Below are 21,686 nucleotides of genomic sequence, written 5' to 3' on the forward strand. Positions count from 1 at the left end.
TTTCGGACTCGAACTCAGAAGTGGACTTACTGCCTAATCGGGATCCGGATTTACTGCCAAATCAGATCAACGAATCAAGTCTGGATAAATCAACCGCAGAACTGAATCACAGATAGAACCAAGAGCGGAAAACGACGGAACAACACACCCGAAAAGAGGCTCGGAAACCAAGTCACCGAGGCGGCTCACCGAGCCACCAAGGTGGCTCGGTGGCCGAGCTACCTAGGTGGCCGGCCGAGCCACCTTTTGGGTGGCTCGGCCCAGTGCCGGCCACCAGAGGTGGCCGACACTGTTCCGTGCGCGGGCACAGTAAAGAGTGCCTATAAATAGGCCACTTGGTTCATTTTGTTCAAGGGGTTGGAAATTTTGGAGTCGCGAAGCTCTGTCGGATTCAAGACTCGAAACTTAGAAAAGATTGGAGCTTTGGGACTTCGGGGACTCACTCTTCCAGATCTGGTGCTCAGCGATCGTCAACGCCAAAAAAGGCAAGGGTGTTCGAGAGGACCGGATCTCAGATCTACGCAGACGTACTCCGGATCTAAGCTTGGTCTTAGATCCCGAGGACTTGGACGATTGTTTCCTTGGGCTGAATCAATCCCTCCCCGGCTATTATTTCCTTGTGGAATAATACCGTCGTACTGCTTAGATCTGATCGGATCTAGATCTCGCGGTGGTCCACGGAAAACAACCCCGGCCGCAGGCAAAGCAACCCACACAATGCGAGCTGACCTGCAAAACAGGATCTTGCGATTTGTTCGACACAAAAGGAGAAAGTTGTAATTTTCTTTATTTCTTGTGTTATTTGATTTTCGTTGTAACCGGATCTAAAAAAAGACCGGATCTTTGTAATCGATAAACTATTACAAGAATTTGCAATGGAATCAATGATGAAGAAAACAACGATTTTCACCGTGAACAGATCTTTGTCTCAGGGCCCGTTTGGATAATAGAAGTATTAGAAGTAAGAAGTAGGTTATAGAAGTAATTTTCAAAGCTATGAAGTAGGAAGTAGTGGAAATAGCATTTTTTTTGTTTGTTTCATATATTTTTAGAAGTAATGGAAGTAGAATTTCTTCCTCTTCATTTACTTTTTTTAGAAGTAATGGAAGTAGAATTTCTTCCTCTTCATTTACTTTTTTTGTTTGGATAACATTTGGAAATATTATTACGAAGTAATTTTATCAATAAAAAGTTGTTAGAAGTAACTAATAAAGGAAATATTAATAAAAAATTAGTTATGTCATAATTAATATGCATTTCAACTAATTTCGAGCTACTTTTGAGTATTGAGGATTGGAAAAATATTTTAAAAGTAAGGATGACACGTAGGCACCACATCAGCATTTAGAGAAGTATTAAAAGTAAGTTTTTTAGAAAATCAAACATATTTTTTTGCTTGAAAATAACAGAAGTAACCTCTATTTCAGCTACTTCACGATTACTTCCGTGCAAACAAACGGGCCCTCAGTTGGGGTGTTAACGGAGCGGATACGGCTCGGATATGACACTTACCATATCCATATCCGCTTACCCATCTCGAATACGGATACGGATACAGATATACGTCGGTAAGAAAAATTCATATCCATATCCGCCAAAATCAGATACGGTTACGGATATAGATGTGGATATATAAACGAATATGCATGCGGATACAAAAATGATATGAGAAAACTAGATAGTATTCAGAAAAATATAGTCATATGATACAAAAAGATTTCATTAATATGTTCATTATGATTGAAAAGCTAAGATTAGACATCTTGATCATCCAAATTAACCACAAACCCATAATCTAAGAATCGAAACTACCGTAAGAGTATGACTAATATGTATTCGGATATTTTCGGATACAGATACAGATATTTCACTACAAAACCATATCCGTAATCATATCCTATTGGTTATAGATTTGAGTAACCATATCCGTATCCTAACGAATACGGTTACGGATATTTCCTCAGATACGGATACGGATTAGCACCCCTGGCCCTCAGGCGCGGCGCTCTGAAGCGAGCCCATAATAACCCAAAATAATCGCATCGAGACGTTTCTGCCCCCCTCTTTGCTCCCTTTCACTCGCTCCTCGGTCCTCTCGAAATCATTCTCCTCGACGAAACCCTATTTCTCGAAAATCCCTAAATCCTAGGGGTTTTCTAGGCTTTTAGCCCGATGGATGCGTTTCCAGGCGGACCGGTCGATTCGGCTCAGCTACAGTCCACCATGATCACGATCGAGCATGCCTGCTCTTCGATCCAGGTCCCGATTGTCGATTTGTTCTTAAATCTGTTACATTTAGGGTTTTGTATTTCTTGATCCTCGGATAATCGTCATTTAAATCTGATCACCGGTTTCCATTTCCTATTATATTTGCATTACTTGTTCTTTTTTTATTTTCGGATGATGTATTCATTAGATGATTTCTTGTGTCCTTGATCCTTAGTTTGATACCTTCAGTTTCCGAAATTTTCACCAATTTGTTGATTTCATAGTTTCGCGAAGCTTGAGATGCTAATCATAGTTGGGAGATATAATTCATTGGGTTGCTTATAAACTAATTTACTCGATCCATTGATGTAGTGTTTGTTGAGATTCGTATTATGGACAGTTTGATTATTTATATTGGTAGGATTTTGGGAGTGAGGGTTCTATGAGGTTCTGAGCCACATCTTGTGGCAACTAGGGGGGCAGTTCCGCCATTTACTGCCCCCTTGTGTGGCTATCAGAACCCCGCATGGTGCGGGGTTCTGATAGGACCCTTACTCGGATTTTGGTGTATTATGTGCATGTTAGTTTTTTTTTTGTCGTTTGATATCTTATTTTGGCTATTAATTTGACGACCAATGTGCTTTCTTCCACATGCTGAAAGTGCATGATTAGAATTTTTGGCGCATTGATATCAATCGTGATTGGCAGCCTGTTTGTATGTTTTTGAAACTCAATAAGCGATTTTTTTTATACTTAAAAGTTAGCAAAAAAGGGAAGTTTTAACTTTGTTGCTAATTGAATGAGGTTTGACAATAGTTTAAAAAGTGTTTTTATGCACACAATTGAATACATAAAAATCATCCTGTCGATTTTTTGGCCAATTTTATTGGCAACATGCTTGTATGTAATAACTGTATTTTACTGTAACTGTTTTCCTTGTTCTTTGTCATCTACAAAACTAATCTCTTGTCATTTTCTTAGTGCTAAATTTTCACACTTTACTTTTGCTCTGATAATTTATTGGAATTATCTAGATGTATAACTGAATTTCCTGATACACCTGAAAAAATGAGAAAATAGTAAGTAGTTTTATCTAGAAAACTATAACCATCCAAGCTTCATGTAAAATGATAATTTCAGCTGAAGTAAAGTGTTGAAGTTTTAAGTTTATGTAAAACCATGGTGAATACTCACCAATTGTCAACAACAGTTTCGACTGCCAATCATCAACTTCCCTTTTTTTTCCTCTTAGTTTTGTTAATGAATATTACAAGTTTTGTTAATGAATAATCACTTATCTGTACATTTTTTGATTGGCGCAGATGCACATGAATCCAGCCGAATCAGAAAAACTTCTTATCTTACTTCGCCAATCTCCTATGCCATACAAGTCATGCCGATTTATTCTTGGTACGTCAACCCTTTGGTTTATACTTTTGGGTTATTAGAAAATTGTGTAGTAACTTATGCAATTAAATTCACATTTCTCTATGACTGTTGCTTAGTTGCACGGGTGTGGGTAATGGTATGGGTACAGGTATGGGACACGACAAATTTGTAAAAAATAGGGTACTAGGACACAACTATATATATGTACATTGTGTACAATTATATGTAATAAAATTAATAATTTATATAAGAACAATATTATTTTTTCATTTAAATGAGATCAATATATTAGAAGTAGATGTGAAGTGTAGAATATACATCCAAGAAATGTATTAGGAGTGTTTTAAATTAAAACATGTGGTATATAATTGAGTATAAGCTTGAACAAATGTGTGCATATATTCAAGAGCTGCCAAAGAAGTTTGGGTACGGGTATGGGTACATGTCTGGTAGGGTACAGCTTCCAAATAGAAGTATCGCGGTAACATAGGACTGTTGTAATGACATTCTTTTTATGGGTTGCCAACCCTTTCACATTGAATGAATATTTATCTATTTCAGATGATCTTTCTTGAATCAATGGTTTCTTTGTTTTTTTAAAATTTGGCAACTTTAGGTTTAAGCTCAGAACTTGATGGAAGCCAAACTGTTGATTTTCAATACTAAGAAGTAACAAAGAATGCATGTCTTTATCATGTTGAGATACTCGTCATGCAAGATAGGTCTAGATCCACATCCTTAATAGCTGAATGTAATCTCGTCAGCTTTTTGAGGTAGCTCATTGTGGACATTTCTCTCATTGGATACGGAATGTAGAATGGAGAGTTCAGGTAAAATTGATTAAGAGTGACTATCTTAATTGATTACATAGTTTGGAACTAATTGTTAATTATGAATTCAACAAAGAAGATCAAAGAGGGTTGAGCTTGTGTACACTTCCAATCAGAATTTTCTGGTAGCTTATTTTCCTCAATATGAAGAGAGGAGATTCGTCTTTTTTTCTTCTTTGTCGATTGTAATGAATTGTTCCTGGTGTCTTCCAACCTCCTGTGTTAACCAGTGTTAACCAGCTTGTAGTTGAAGCACATATGTAAAGCTTTAATTCTAATACGGTGTTGTCACGTTCCTTGGTATATAGAAAAAGAAAATGCAAACTGATTTAAGAAAGTCTATAATATCTACTAAAATGTGACGTTCCTACTGTAAGCTTTTAGAGTGTTTTCTGGTAAAAGATACCACTTGAGCACTTTGGTTTTGCAAAGAAAATCTGAACACTGGATGTACATTAAAATTTGTTAGATTCGGATGTATCTATATATTTTGGTCTATGATATTGTATACAATACTGACACTGCTACTAATTCCAGAAAATTCTCAAGTTCCTACTGCAAGATTCCAGGCTGCGTCAGCTATTAGAGATGCTGCAATAAGGGAGTGGGGTGTTCTTACTGAAGAGAACAGGAGAAGCTTGATATTGTATGGCTACTGATTTCTAGAGCTGTTGGTGAACTTGTAAACATTATCTGAGGTACATGTTTTATTTCTTTTTCTTTGTTGCAGATTTTGCTTGTGCTATGTTATGGAACGTGCGAACACTACTGATGCATATGTGCAGTCAAAGGTCTCTGCTGTTGCAGCTCAGTTACTAAAAAGAGGCTGGTAAGATGTGTGCCAACAAACCAACACTGTTTCACTTGTTTCTATGTAATTAACTCAAACGAAGTTGTTACAACATGTCTATTTGGGGCATTTTTATCTTGTTTGCCCTTATATGTAGCTTGGACCTCCACCTTAGTCCTGTAGCAGCGATAAAAAGTTTCGTGACAGACTGCATTAAAGTCCACTGAATTTTGTTTTTTTACCAATTTTGTTGTTAAAGGAAGTTCCTTTCCAATGAATAAGGTTTTCTAAATTTGATATATTCATATTTGAATTCATCTAAATCTTCAAATTTGACAAATTTTCCTTTAGTACACTCCTGGTAAAGCTCTCTTGACCGAAGAACACCGTTGTCTCAACAGCAACAACAAGAAGAAACAAAGTCTATATTTTGTGCACTTTAGTTTGTATCTGCTGCACATCGTAAACTATGTCAATTGTATTTCTTTTCATTTTATTTTCAATGAGAGCGGCATCTAAGCTCTTATCAATGCATTCGTTTCCTGTTCTATCTTTTAAATCTCCTACAGAGAACACCATAGCTGGGACATGGTCTTAAAAATGCTATGCATGTTATTACTCATAAGATTTGGGATATGCAAAACATAACCAGTTAAGGGTTAAAAGGGATACCGATAGAGGGAAAAAGGGTGGCATCAATTAAGTTGTCTTACTGGCCAAACTCTGAAATCAATGACGTAAATTTGAATTTTTTTTTGAATATTTGTCTTTGTCTGTTATTTGTTGCAGGGAAAGCATACATTTTATCCTTTTATATTGAGCTCTGCTCAAAGTTTATTTAGTGCTTTTTGACATAGCTAATAATGATTATCAGTGTAATTTCTAACTAAATCAGAAATTATATCCTCAGTCCAGAGGTAGAGGCATAAACTTCTGAGTTTCAGCTTAACTTGATGAATCCTATGTTATCAGTTCAAATTGAAATTTTTCATCTCATATTCTGATGCCTGTGTGTAGGTTAGATTTTGATGATGCTAAGAAGGCTGCTATTTTTTCTGAGGTACAGGCTTACGTATATGACTCAATCAAATTGCAGTGGCACTGTTTAATTTTGGTGTTTGGCTTGTCAGGCTAATGACCTTCTTGTACTAAATTAAGTTGAGACGATATGCTTTTAATGCACATGGAATATGCTATTATGTTATAATTATGATATGTTTACGTACCACCGTTATACTTGCTCATTGTGTTACATGGACTTGTTCTATCTTACATGAAAACAATATATGTTTGCAACAGCTGAATTTTATTGATTGCATACAAAAGTCTTGTCATTTGAATTAGCCTCTAAAGCCAATTACCAGAATTTTGGATAGTGACATTTCTTATATTGCTTTTCACTAGAAAAACTAATCACGTTGCTTTGCTAGTACCATTATTATTAACTTGCATAAAATTCTAAGTCTGGTCTATGAGAAGAACTAAACATTTGACCTTAGACATTTAGCAATAACATCTAATATGGTTTAGTTTGAACGAACCATACATAACTTCTTGTTTGCAGCTTATTTGTGAAAGGTTGTGTTTTGTGGGGTTATGTGAAGGACTTGTTCATGATTTACTAGGTGACCTATGTTGCATGAGTACGGTTACGGATGCGGTGCAGATGCGAGTATGGGTAAGGACACGACAAATTTATTAGAAGTAGGGTATGGGATCTCGACTATATAACAATGAAATTTAATAAATTTACATGAGATCAATAATTTTTTTTCTCATTCAAATGTTATGAGAATCAAAATTTGTATAACACTTTTATTTCTCATTCAAATGTATCTCCCGAAAAAGCTATTGGAATTACCGGCGACTTGGGTTGATTCGCCGGTGGTTGAACTTTTGTTGGCAGCTGTTTCGGCCTCCATACTTGGCGGGTTGATGGCGGCTTCTTGATTACCTCTTTCTGCAGCTTTCTACGGGCTTCTTCGACTTGAGCTCGTGCCTGCGCTGATAGTGCACGGCGTTTGCGAATGCGCTCCTCCAGTGTCGAACGGTTCCGTTTGACACGGACCCATTCGTTCGTTGGCGGCTTGGAGGAGTCGCCATTCATCGGCCGTTGAGGCTGTTTGCCTCTCCCGTTCTTTGCTTTGCTAGTACCATTATTATTAACTTGCATAAAATTCTAAGTCTGGTCTATGAGAAGAACTAAACATTTGACCTTAGACATTTAGCAATAACATCTAATATGGTTTAGTTTGAACGAACCATACATAACTTCTTGTTTGCAGCTTATTTGTGAAAGGTTGTGTTTTGTGGGGTTATGTGAAGGACTTGTTCATGATTTACTAGGTGACCTATGTTGCATGAGTACGGTTACGGATGCGGTGCAGATGCGAGTATGGGTAAGGACACGACAAATTTATTAGAAGTAGGGTATGGGATCTCGACTATATAACAATGAAATTTAATAAATTTACATGAGATCAATAATTTTTTTTCTCATTCAAATGTTATGAGAATCAAAATTTACATAATTAGTGTTTTAAGTTAAAACATGTTTTGTATAATTGCGTCCACGTTCAAATAAATGTATGCACACATACAAGGAGCGTTCCAAGGAGTGCCAGGTACGGGTACAGGAAGTGTCGGGTACGGCTTCATAGCAGTGTCCATGCAACACAGTAGGAGACTATTCATTTTATCAGTAGTGTTGGTTGATTGCAGTGCCCTTTTCTAGTTTTTAGCTCATAACGCAAGTCCTTTTAGTAAATAGTATTATAGTAGACAACTCCAAATTTCTAACTCTTTAAAGGTTACAGAAGTCTTTCTATGTAAATCTCGTCTCTGCAGCATTATGCTTGAATTGATAATACATATGTGTTAGTTCATTAGTTCTAATACTTATGAATAATATACTTTATTAGTTTAGACTTTTGATCAAAGGATTCAAAGCTACATAGTTAAAATGTTGTGCATGTGATAAGTTGTAGTTCGAGTGCCGACCTATAGTTGCTAGGATAAATATATTATTTCCATTTCAGTTTTAAATGAACCATACTTAAATTATATTCAAATATGTTTCTCATAAATGCGTGACAGACGTGGAAACATGGGGAAGTGCATAGTTTCACATAACTATGAAACATGCTATTAAGTGAGATGCTCATACAGAAACTACTGGAGACAGTTCCCACTATTTTCTGCTTGTATTTGCATCTTTACCTTAAGATGCCTAATATCATGTATGTTATTCTTGGTTTTTCATATCACGTATATTTCAAGTAAGTAATCAAAGCATGCCCCTCCTCCAGTCTTTAATTTTCTGCAGATAAGTTTTCAGTGGAGCACAGGCGTCGCATTCTATTTTTCATTTTGTTTTCATTATGTTTGACTGTTTGAGTGTGACACTTACGTACTTATTTTGTGCCAGCTCTTATGCTCCAAACAAAACAGTTTTCTACCTGCAATTTTATCCTTACTTGAAACATCTTTTGCTAAAAGGATCTGGAAAGGACTGAACTTTCATCCTAGTGTCCGTGTTAACTGTTAAGCCTTCATTCATATGTAGGTAATGCGTAGAAGCACAAACGGATCAAAAAGCTTACTTTAAACCATTTTATGAATATTCAATTCGGAACATGTACTGTATTTGGTTGCAATGAAGGTGGATGTTTTTTTAGATGGGGTTTAGATAATTAAGAATTTAAGATTGAAATGTGAATTTAGATTTGTATCATGCTGATGTTCGTTTATTTTATGAAATACTTTGAAGATAGAGATTGAAATGTGAATTTAGATTTGTATCATGCTGATGTTCGTTTATTTTATGAAATACTTTGAAGATAGTCATCTATGGAACACACTTAATTGTGATCATGCTGATGTTCGTTTATTTTATGAAATACTTTGAAGATAGTCATCTATGGAACACACTTAATTGTGGTGCAAGATTGCTGATAAAAAACATCGCATGAAAATGTACGTGACTTAGCTTGATTAATAACAGGTCCACACAAGTACATCCATGCAGTTTTGCTGTATCTCTGACATATGTGGTTATGGAAATCTTAGCACGTGTTCAAGAAGCATTTAGTTATGGAAATCTTAGCACACAAGTCATTTGACATCCACTTTGTGGCAACAGGACATGTTTGGCTATTAGAATGTGGGCCTGAAGCAAATTTTGATTTTTTGTGGGAGCAATTAGTATCGTCCTATCTTTACTTTTATAACATGAAATTATTTATCATAATTTGGTTAGACATTGAAGGTCAATATTTAAAGTTTTTAGCCGATATTTAAAGTTTACTCATGACCACTAAAAAAACAGGTTTGAGCGTTTTAAAAGATGTCTGACAATTGCATCTGCAGGTGAAACAAGCTGTTCTGGGAATTCATGGCACTGGTCCCCAGTTTGCAGGAATCAGTTTCCTTGAATCCTTGGTATTTTCTGTTGACTGTTATGTCTCATGTTGCGTATGCTATATCCTGATTCACAATTTTACTTTCAGGTTTCAGAATTTTCACCCACAACATCAACTGCTATGGGTCTGCCCAAAGAGTTCCATGGACAGTGTCAATCACTGCTGGAGTCTAATTATTTGAAGGTTTGCTTTGATTGTTCAGAATCTTTTCCCTGAAGTTTAATGCATTCGATAATTATTGTTAACTGCTTCTTTATTCTCTTGAATTTGGTACTTCTTTTCTCAAACTTTTGCTCATGACTTTTATTACTCTGTTACAACTTCAATTCTTCATGTAGGAATTTTACTGCTGGGCCCAAAATGCTGCCTTGAGTGTGACTGATAAAATATTAAGGGATAGTCCGACTGTATCAGAAGATAAAGTTTGTTCTGCAGCGTTACGCCTTATGTTTCAGATTTTGAACTGGAATTTCAAGCAAACTTCTTATGATCCTTCTGGTGGAAAAATATATTCCTGCTCTTCTGGAATTAGTTACGAAGCCTCCTTGCTGAAGAAGTTTGAACGTTGCTTGGTGCAGGTTGGCTTCTGTGGCTTATTTGACTCTAATATGTTCCATACATTCTTAGACGACTATGACGCTAAATTTTTTTCCTGCTCTTATCAAAGTGGATTTGCACATTGCCATTATGAGGAACCATATTCTCTGAATTTGTTTAAATCTTGCGCTCATGTTAATTGTCTAAATAATCCCTGTAATCTGCTTGTAGCCAGGACCCACATGGCGTGATGCTTTGTTGTCAAGTGGACACATTGTTTGGCTTCTGAATTTGTATGCAGCACTCCGCCAAAAATATTCATCTGATGTGATATGGGTAGATTCACCACTTGCTGTATCTGCTAGACAGCTTATAGTACAGTTCTGCTCTTTGTCTGGGGCTATTTTCCCTTCTGGTAAAACTGTTCGAACAACTCCATTGATACCAGAAACTATATATTTTTTCTTAAATAATATATTGCTGCTCCGTTCTGTTCTATTTATCATAATTCCTTTATTATATGGTAGTTAGAGAATTCAAAAGTTGGTCTGTGATGCATGTACAAGTTACTGTTGTTATTTTCGTATTTCTTAAAGAAACAAGGTGTTTGCTGTCTTTCAGTGAAGTGTTTGTAAACCCCTTGCATGTGTAGCACCATGAAGGTTGGTTTAATTCACATCTTGGGCATTGCATCCATCTGGACACCTTGGGAAATGTGTTACAACTTTGGTATAAGACACTGTGGTTCCTGATGTAAGTTTATGATATGAACTGGGTTAAGTATTAGTTGATTTCTTGGAAATGGGGATTGCCTGAAATTGAATTTGTTAGAAGGGATTAAACATTTAAGAAAGGAACACCGCATTGTTATAAATCAGAGAGTTAAAAAAGTTGCTTAAATTTCTTCTTGCTAATAGACAATTCATTACTTGCTTTGTTAGGAGGATCCTTATCCTTTCACAGATTTGTTTGCCAGTTAACATGTTCTATTATTTACAATAGTCATGCTAACCATATATTTAGGTGTTTAGGTGCTCAAGTGCTGTCTAAACTTCAGGAATGATAGTTAATGTTCAAATTTCTGTTGAAACCTTGAAAAAAATTGCTGATCTAATGGCTTGTTTGGATTGAGGAGAATAAGGGAGAAGGGAAGTTAGGGGAACCATTCACCTTGTTTGGGAACATTTAGGAGGTGAAGTTATTCACCCTAGTTCCCCTTAGTTCACCCCTTAATAGTATAAAATTTGTTACCCCTCAAATTGGGGTGTAACCAAGGGGAAGAGAACTCCCTTCCCTTCCATTCTCTTCTCTCACTTAGTTTCCCTTAACTGCCCTTAACCCCATTGAAATCCAAACACGCCCTAAAGGCAGGATATAGTTATATCACAGACTAGTTTGTTTTTTAGCTGTGCTGACAGTCCATTTGCAATGATGTTGACTGGAGCACTTGATTGTAACTGAAAAACCAATGACACAGCAGTCTATTTGCATTTAGTATTTTGTCTTGAAGCCACCGTCTGAGCTCAAGCAATTGATTGCATGACGAAAATAGTATGTCTATATCATGGATGAGTGAATAGGAATCGACAGGGTTGAGAGAGAGATTGACATCTCATTATGCTCCTACCATCATTCCTAAATCGTCAAAATCCAAGGGCATTTTCCCTATCTGTTCAGTAAAACATCTCAAGTTTTTGAACTACAGTTGGCTGTACCCATTGTTGGTCTGGCAAAGTTTCATGAAATGAGTGAAGCACCTAAAACTTATTCAATAGTGGTTATATTGCAAAGTAGTAGGTTACCCGGACACTTCATCTAGGCTCCCGTATCAGTGGATCGTGGCAAAACTCCCGTATCAGTGGATCGTGGCAGACACTTCCCGTATCGCTGTCTGTGTCCGGCGCTTCTTGGACACTTCTTGAATATATGCATGCATTTATTCATTGTGTACTCAATTATATAATAATACATATTTTAGTTTAAAACATTTGTGATACACATCTTGGCTGTATATTTTACAATTTACCTCAAGTTTTTGCAACTCATTGGACTCAAGTTGGGTTCATTTCCGACCATTACCCAGTTCATAAGTATGACTTCAAAGGGTCATTTGGGTAACTAATTAAAAACGAACGGTTTTTCAATTTATAATCTACGCAAATAAAAGAAAAATAGAAATGCCATCGGAATTTTAGTTCTCATAACATGTGAATGAAAAAACAATAATTATTGCATATAAATTATTAATTTCTATATGTATATATATAGACTTGTCCCCATATCCTATCTTTTACAATTTTCTCGTGGTGTTTGTGTCCGTACTTGTGCAACATAGAAAATTACTCTTATGCTGGATCAAACAAAGATCTTATATATGCGTCACTGTTGCATTTTTTCTGTTAATGTTATTGATCTTATTTAGAGGACGGATCCCTAATGAAATTTTTATTTTTATTCAGGTAGATACTTTTCTTGTCGAAAACATGTTGACTCTATTAGATAGACAAAAAAGTGACCTCATCAACTTCCAAAGAATGAAATAAATGATGAATATTTGAAGAACCTGATCCTGTGATCCAGAAATCTTTTGTATTACTTGAATTTTCCTATTACATGGATATGGGTGTGGGTACAGGTGCGGGACATGGAAAATTTGGAGCAGGTAGGGTTGGGGAACACGGCTTCACACACTTGTATACATAATAATAATTTACATGAGATCAATATTATGTTTTCATTCACGTGCTATGAAATAAAATTCCTATAGTATTTATATACTAGTTTTATTGCACATGTAATGCACATGATTAAATATCAAAATTCTTTATTTTTGGTTTATTACAAAAAATTGACAAAGAAAAATAGTGTAAGACAATAAAGAGACATACCTCTTGAAGAAGATGAAAGTGCTATGAAAAATGTGTAATTTTTGAAATATATATATATATATATATATATAGGTGTGTGTGTATGTATGTGTATATATATAAGTATGAGATGTTACATGTGAGAAGATAACAACTGTAAATAGAGTTCTACTTGGATAATAATTAGTATTGAAGTAAGATAGGATAAAGTAGGATAACAATTGTAAACAGAGTTTTATTTGAAATTGTTAGATGCTAATTCCTAATGCCTAACCAATAATTTTAGCTGGAAATTAACTGAGTCGTCCATATTCTACATCCACACAGAAACTTATGACCATATTCCAAGAGATTCGTTTGACTATATCTTACTTGGTTCTCGGTTTTATTAAAATTTATTTTTTTTAAATAAGAAAGTTTGCTCAAGTATCCAGCATTGAGCTCATGTAAAGTTTTTTTCAAATTGTATACGATGTTAATTACAGGTACGTTTGTTGATGGAAAGAGTTGGAAATTTGTGGCATCGATGTTTCTGATAGGTTGCTACCAATATGACAATTTATAATTTGGCTATTGACAGTTTATAGATACAAATAACGTTGCTTTTTGTCAAAAAAAGGTTTGCATCAGTTATATGTGTGTTAATTTACTTGTCATAATTTTCTTTAATATGCAAATGTTTTGAGGATAGATTAACATGTGCAGAATTTATACATGGCCTAATTGCACTAAATACCCGATAGATTCCCCTACTTTGCACCCACAGTGATGGTAATCAATAGTGGTTAGATTGGTCTTCATTCAGAAAAATAAACTGGTCCAAAGAGATACATGAAGTACAAAGGGAAATACAGGTCGATTAATCCAACTTGGTGATTACCAATGAATAGAACAATGTAGTCGTCTTCTACTACTTCAATTAATTAATTAGTCCAGGAATAATTTTAAACGGCAATGAAGACAACAACAGCAAAAGGTAAATATAAATTATTATTTAAAATTGACAAATAAAAATAGTGCAAGTCAATAAAGAGACAAACCTCTTGAAAAAGATGTAAGTGCTATGAAAATTGTGTAATTCTTGATTTATATGTATAGATATGGGATGTTGCATGTGAGAGGATAACAATTATAAATACAGTTCTACTTGGATAATAATTAGTATTGAAGTAAGATAATGAAAAAGGAGGATATCAATTGTAAACATAGTTTTATTTCAAATTGTTAGATGCAAACTCTTAATGCGTAACCTAAAATTTTAGTTGGAAATTAATATCATGGATGCATGTGTGCCATAATGATCTAGGTAGTTCAGAATCTTAGTTGGTATCATGTTAAAAGTGACTAACATTTTATTCGTTTTTTAATATTTTATCTTAGTTCGTATTAGATTCCTAACCTAAAATTATAGTTGGAAATTAATATCATGGATGCATGTGAGTAATAATGATCTAGGTAGTTCAGAATCTTAGCCCGATGCATTCTTTTAGATTTCTTTTAGATAGATTTTAGAATAATATTAATTAGGATAGGATAACAATATTTTACAGTGATGTTAGGGTAGGTTATGATTAAATTAAAATGTAACGTTTAAAATGTTGAGCGGTAATTTTGACTTTGGAAAGCTTTTCCTGAATTCATACTTTCAAAGGGAGTATGAATTCTTTCATAATATAGGTCTATAAATTTTCTAATTGCTCACTTTTTAACTTGATGTCCAAAGGACCCTTCATAATCATAGTTTTGAGCTGGATACCGGCTGAATGAATCCAACTTATGTCCAACGCTTTGCATGTGAAGCGTAGGATACACGTCCAGGAAGTACAGGACGACGTACATGATGATTGTTTTAAATTAAAACATGTATTATATAATTGAGTACACATTTGAATAATTGTATGCAAATGTCCAAGAAGTGTCAACTGAAGTTTTGGTGTTGGGCACGACACGGGTATGGCCCCAAATAGAAGTACCCATGCAACATACAATGCAACATAGATTGTTTCTTTGATCATTATAGCCTAGAAATCCAGATTCACATATATAAAATTAATTTTGAGATATGGACATTTTGTTATTGTATTCATGAGTTAGATTTTCAGAATTTGACATATCCGCATATCTGTGTCATATCTCATTTTCGAACCGGCGCAACTTTGTTGGTGACTGACATGCACTGTAGAAATACCTATATTTATTCTGTTCTTGGAAGCAATAACATACATACTTGCAAGAACATGTAGCTTTTTCCCCTTAGTTTGTATTGTACAGTGCAGTTCATTTTCTAACGTGTTACGAGAAAGGTCTTTATTTAATTTCAAACTTGTGTTCTTTGGTTCTGACAATGTTCTGTATGGAGAGAACTCCACGTAGTTTACCTTCAATACGTCAATTTTAATTTCCTTTAACCAAGTATTCCATATCTTTAGATAATGGAGAGATGCAAATTAAGCATCTGCTGCAGATATTGTCATCAGTTATACATTGGATTGAACCTGTAGATGCTGTTATAGAAGCAATCATATCTGGAAGAAGTGAAAGGTATCAGTTAAACCCAGTTCTTGTTACAGAATGTTCAGAGGTTAATTTTCTCATGTTATATATTTTGTTATTGCTTTTCAGTGAGTTGGTTGATGGTTGCCATGTGTTGCTTTCTATAGCCACGTTGACTAGGGCCTTCCTGTTTGACAACCTACTAAGGTCTCTAAGGTTAGTAGTTCTATTTAACCACATGATCTGATGGTAAACTGTATAAACAAAATTATATGGTTTTTTAGAATGGGAGTGAGGCATGGAGAGAACGATGCACTAGTCTATGATGTCAGCAAGTTGTTACCGCTGCCAAATATAGAATATCATTATAGATTACACTATTGCATTTACTGTTCATTGAACCATTCTAGAACTGCAGAACAATATTACTATTATGGATTTTCAGTCTTGGTCGTCTATCTTAAGTTTACTTTTGGAGTTTGGAGTGAGGGAAAGATTTAAAGATTAGAGCTATACAAGATTAGGGCTTTTCTGATGACATTTTCTTAAACTTTCAGATCTTATGGTACACTTCATCTGTTGTCTATCATGACATGTGAGGTTGTAAAAGCTGATGTAGCCAGAAGTAGTGAAGAGGAAACATGGACTGCAGAGGCTCTGGATATTTTACTCGAAACATGGAGTGTCATTCTTGGGGTATGTTAGAATTCTGTGCGAACTTCTTATCATATATGATATATCCATAATGATATATTATGTATTATTCTTCCTGTCATTTCTGTGGATTAGTTGATATTGGTGCATTGTTGCTTATGTTCTTAGTGGTCTTGCTATCATCATTATTATGGTTATCATGTAAATCTGTTTCATCCCTCCAAAAATGTGTCTGCAAATGACTTGGTTTCAAGATCGCTAATGGTCTCTCTCTCTCTCTCTCTCTCTCTCTCTCTCTCTCTCTCTCTCTCTCTCTGTCTTGCTGTCATCATCATCACTATGGTTATCATGTAAATCTGTGTCATCCCTCCAAAAATGTGTCTGTAAATGACTTGGTTTCAAGATGGTTATTGCTAATGGGCTCTCTCTGCTTGTCAACCTGACGACATCCTCCACAGGTGTTGCCAGATTCTTGACCAAGGTATTATGAGACAGCATATCTCCCTCATGAGATATGATAGCCAGAGTCTGTGATTGGTGGTTTGTTTAACCTACCTTCTCCAGTTATGCATTTTAGGCTCCTGGAACCATGGAATTACAAGTATCCTGTGTTTAAATGAGTTTAGCTGATAGGCAAGGCATTCAAGTTCCTATAGGTAACTACTTCATGTCTGAGACACAAGTCACAGAGTGAGCATCACATAAATTCTTAATTGAATATGCTTATTAAATATCAACTGTACCTCAGTGGAAAGCTGGCTATAAAGAAAGTAGTTTTTCGCAGAAAGGCCTTACTCTTTCTTTTTTCTCCTGTTGTTAGATTAGTGCCTTGGAAATTGTGTAGCTTTGTCTATTTTATACTTGGTTAAATCATGTATTATGCTTGCACTTTCTTGTTCTCTGGGGAATATCTTGTTCATTTGTTGTCTATTTCATTGAGGGTTTCTTGCATTCCATCTGCAGCGACCAGATACTGACAAGAACTCAATCTCAGCTGAAGGAGTTACTTCTGCAGCCACGTTATTTAATAGTACTGTGGAGTCTCTTCTGCATGGTATAATTTTGCAAAGATTACTCTATGTTTCAGTTAAATTCGTGGGTACTATTTTAATCGTATAAAGCTTTAAAGCAATATTTAATGCGTCAGCACGGTAGATCAGAACAATAGCTCTCCTTCCATGCCATACGACAAAGTAAAGAAAAGAAAAGAAATAAATATGTATTCATACGCCCGCAGGGTGGTCACTTGTTGGCTTACTTTCTCCTCCCTTTACCTGGGCCAAAATCCACTAACCAATTTCCCACAGCAGTAGTTAAGAGGTCATCTGATGGAACTGTAGTCACTATCTCCAAGAAATCTGCTAGTGAATAATATATTAGTCTTGCTGGAGAAGCAGACTTTCATTTGCACTCACAGATGCTAGCCCCAACATGTGTTCAACATTGAATTCTTGTTAGTAGATTGTAGTGTAAGTATATTTCTTAACTGATGGTATTAATAAATTTTTTATATAGCTGCCGCTGAATCAGCATTTGATGATGAAAATGAATCCGAGCATTTTGTGGCGTCCATATCAAGTATGTTACATTTTTTCTCCTGCTTATATAGTTATATGGCTTTTTCATTCTGCTACCTCTTATAGTTTAAACTTTTTGTTGTCATCATCCCCTTCAGAGAGGGATGAAAGGCTAGGGTCATATGCTCTTATTGCACGGGCAGCATCTGAGATTACTATTCCTTTTCTGACAAGGCTATTTGCTGATCGTTTCTCCCTCCTTAATCAGGTATGCTAAATTTAGTTGTTTCCTTTATAATTTTATTCACGTCTCTACAAATATATCAGTTCTGGCCATGATTTTTTGTGCCATGCTAATTATGTTGCACGGGCACACTTTGGAAGCCCATATATTTGTGCCCATACACACACACACACACACACTAACATGTGCAAGATACTGGTTGGCTCACAGGCATTGTACAATTTGGATATGGTTGAGTTTGGGGAAAATGATTTTTAGTGATGAAATTGTACAACTTGTACTGTATATATGAAATTGCATTCACATGATTTATATCGATGAAATTGTAGGTATGAACAACTTATTACTTGCTTTTAAACATCTTTATTACCATTCAGGATGCATGATATTCTTTAAAGAACTGAGAGGAATGGAGATTTTCCTTGATAGTTTGCTGTGTACAAAGGCTAGATTTATAGCCACAAATGGTAACAAATTTATTAGTAACAAATTTTAGCCCATAGTTGCATCTCTAGGGAGTTGTTGCACCAGCTGGAGATTTTGATTGAAGAGAATCAGATTTAGTTAATACTCCCGTGCAAGTTGATGGGCGATCTTTGACCAACAACTTGGGACGAAGAGAGTCAATCGAGCAGTGGCGAGAGCCTTGGTAAAGATGCGCAAGATTTGAGCAAAAGAGGCAATGAACTGAATCACTTGACCAAGTGACGCGCTTCCGAAAAAAGTGATCGTCAGTCCGAATGTGCTTCGTTTGAGCATGGAAAATTGGCTTGGTGGTTAAATAGATTGTCGAAACATTATCGCAATAGATAGTTGGAGGAGCATTAAGAGGAATGCTAAATTCATGAAGAAGACTCTTAATCCACATGACCAAATTCATGAAGAAGACTCAATCCACATGACCTCACAAGTGGCATTAGCAAGAGCTTTGTATTTAGACTCCTATTCGAGCGAGAGACAATCCGTTGTTTCTTGGAGCCCCATGAGATGAAATTAGAACCCAAAAACACTGAGAAGCCACCAACAAAGTGATGATCAATCAAATCACCCGTCCAGTCAGCATCAAATGATCAATCAAATCACTCACCCAATCAGCATCCATGTAAGCTGATAATTGCAAATAAAAGGCTTGGTAAGATGGAGACCATATGTAGCAGTATGTTGAAGGTACAAAGGATATGCTTAACAACAATCCAATTTTGAACAGCGAGAGCATGCATAGATTAGCAAGCTTGACAAATAGCAAAATCCAAATCGGGCCTAGTCAAGGTAAGGTACTGTGGTGCCCCAACCTTGTTTCGGTAGAGGGCCGGATTAGGAAAATGATCAACACCATTTGGGAAAGGTCGAGTGACAGTATGTTGAAGGTACAGAGGATATGCTTAACAACAATCCAATTTTGAACAGCGAGAGCATGCATAGATTAGCAAGCTTGATAAATAGCAAAATCCAAATCGGGCCTAGTCATGGTAAGGTACTGCGGTGCCCTAACCTTGCTTCGGTAGTGGGCCGAATTAGGAAAATGATCAACACCATTTGGGAAAGGTCGAGTGACAGTGGTGATTAGGTACAGTTGAAGAAGCATGTGTGTTGAAGGAAATTAGTCACATATTTGGCCTGAGTAAGAAGAAGACTGATTAGGGTGCGAGAAGCCTTAATGGTAAGGAAGAAGGTCAAGGGACTCAAGTCCTTCATAGTAAACTTACATCCAAGATTGTGAATGAGGAATGGCAAATGTGCTTCGAGGTTGTTGGTGAGGATGATGTCGTGAACATAGATAAGCATAAAAATCACACACTTGTTCATCGAAGAAAGAAGAGTCGGCCTTGGAGCTAATGAAGCTTAATTGGAGAAGAAACGAGCTCAAGCGAAGGAACTAAGTGCGTGGAGCTTGCATGAGGCCGTAGAGAGATTGTTGAAGTCTGGATGATCACGATCTATGAGTCTTGGGGGTTGCTTCATATAAATAACCTAATCAAGATTGCCGTGTAAGAAGGCGTTCTTGACATCTAGTTGGTGGACTGGCCGTCCACGAGACATTGCAAGAGAAAGCATTGTGCGGATGGTGACCGACTTAACGACCGGGTTGAAAGTGTTGTGCTAGTCAACACCTTCTTGTTGGTTACACCCTTTTCAAGGTTTTAAATATCGGTTATCGGGGATTTATCAGACGATCAAAATCCTTATCGAATAGCGAAAATCGGGGATATATCGGTGATATGTAGTATTTATTGGAGTGACATACTGAATGTTGTATATATATAATATAATAACAAAAAATGTAATCTAATCATGCTTATTGAAATATAAACGTCAGCGGAGGTGAGCTTGGAGGCCGGGGAGGCGAGCGACGTTGGTGGAGGTGGGCTTCGAGGTCGGGGAGGCGAGCGACAGGATCAACGGAGTTAGAGGGAACTGAGATCTTGAGCTCGATGGAGTTCAAAGAGGCTCGGAGAACAGCCGCACAGAGTGGGAGAGAGATTCACGAAGGATTAGGGTTGAACTTGAAGTTAGAAACTTTATTTTATTGTCAAAAGCGGGTCGGGTCGGGTTTAAGAACTTATTAAGTAACATCCCATTACCCAACAATTCAACTCAAAACTCACGCTGATAAAGTCGATATTTTCAGCCTCCCTTATCGGCTGATGAGTGCTTTTATCGCCGATAACTCGGCGATAAACCCATAAAAACGATAATCGATTAAAAATCCTACTTATCCTAGCGGAAAACTCCCAAATCCGATAACTCGGCAATAATATCGGATTATCGACCGATATTTAAAACCATGACCCTTTTGCTACAAGCCGAGCTTGATAACGATCGATGGAACCATCAACATGTTTCTTTAATTTGAAAACCCACTTGCAGCCAATAACATCGACATTAAGTGGTGGTGAAACAAGTAGGATTGCATCATGTTCAGATACGATTCAGATATGACCCTTACCATATTCGTATCCGCTTTCTAAAAACGAATTTAGGTACTATTCAGTAAGAAAAAGTCATAACCATATCCGCATTGAATGACAACAGATACAATTAGATATTAGAGGTAGATATTGATATGATCACGGATACAAAACATATATTTTGAAAATGGATATGGCTTGGATATGAATTGGATATGACAAAAAATATGTGTAATCGTGTATAATTTGCATATTTAAAATCATATGCTAATAAAAAACCGTGGTAACAAATAGTTCACTACATAAATACTTCTGACCCATGCCGCTACTGCATCTTCTTTACACTCATTAGTATGCTACTGGAGCTCAAAACTATCAGGTAGAAAAATCCTTCTAAGTCAACCTTAATATTATAATGATTCCTCTGAAGATATAAAAGAGAAGCAAGAACTATCAGCCTTGCGTTCTAATATACCGAACATAATCAAGTTATGAGATGTAAGATGACCTGGCAACATGCAGACAATTAAATGGACATGAATCTTAATTATATCCAAACTGACATTTGTTTATGTGATTTAAGACTTAATTGGGGCAAGTGAATTAGGCCTTTTAATTTGGGCTTGTGAATCTGGGCTTTAATTTAGGCTTTCGAGTTGACTTTGTGGATGGATGATGGCTAAGGAGGAGGATCACCGAAGATGAAGAGGAGGTTGGTAGATTTGATAGTTGTCGCCTAGTCGATAAAGGAGCAGAGGAGGGTTTGATGATCGTTGAGTGGAGGAACAGAATTAGATGAAGGGGTTATGATGGATGAAGATGGAGTG

At 36.2% G+C, this 21,686-nt stretch overlaps 1 protein-coding gene across 3 annotated transcripts in view; it reads left to right on the forward strand.

Annotated features, from left to right (window-relative positions):
- LOC109836350 (exportin-4) overlaps positions 2,039-21,686 on the forward strand; it is a 31,524-nt gene continuing 11,876 nt past the window's right edge. The window contains exons 1-15 of one of the 3 annotated variants that reach the window (XM_020404225.1): positions 2,040-2,259; positions 3,531-3,618; positions 4,965-5,073; positions 5,158-5,256; positions 6,235-6,277; positions 9,586-9,657; positions 9,726-9,821; positions 9,977-10,216; positions 10,407-10,590; positions 15,472-15,583; positions 15,665-15,751; positions 16,093-16,231; positions 17,153-17,243; positions 17,705-17,767; positions 17,865-17,974. In XM_020404225.1, coding sequence (XP_020259814.1) covers positions 2,173-2,259; positions 3,531-3,618; positions 4,965-5,073; positions 5,158-5,256; positions 6,235-6,277; positions 9,586-9,657; positions 9,726-9,821; positions 9,977-10,216; positions 10,407-10,590; positions 15,472-15,583; positions 15,665-15,751; positions 16,093-16,231; positions 17,153-17,243; positions 17,705-17,767; positions 17,865-17,974 — 1,620 coding nt within the window. In that variant the 5' untranslated portion in view covers positions 2,040-2,172. Of the gene's footprint in view, positions 2,260-3,530; positions 3,619-4,964; positions 5,074-5,157; positions 5,257-6,234; positions 6,278-9,585; positions 9,658-9,725; positions 9,822-9,976; positions 10,217-10,406; positions 10,591-15,471; positions 15,584-15,664; positions 15,752-16,092; positions 16,232-17,152; positions 17,244-17,704; positions 17,768-17,864; positions 17,975-21,686 lie in introns of those variants that run through there. The other 2 variants (XM_020404224.1, XM_020404227.1) reach the window with 2 other exon arrangements.

Source organism: Asparagus officinalis, chromosome 4, assembly GCF_001876935.1.
Source record: "Asparagus officinalis chromosome 4, Aspof.V1, whole genome shotgun sequence".
In the NCBI taxonomy this organism is placed as follows: Eukaryota; Viridiplantae; Streptophyta; class Magnoliopsida; order Asparagales; family Asparagaceae; genus Asparagus; species Asparagus officinalis.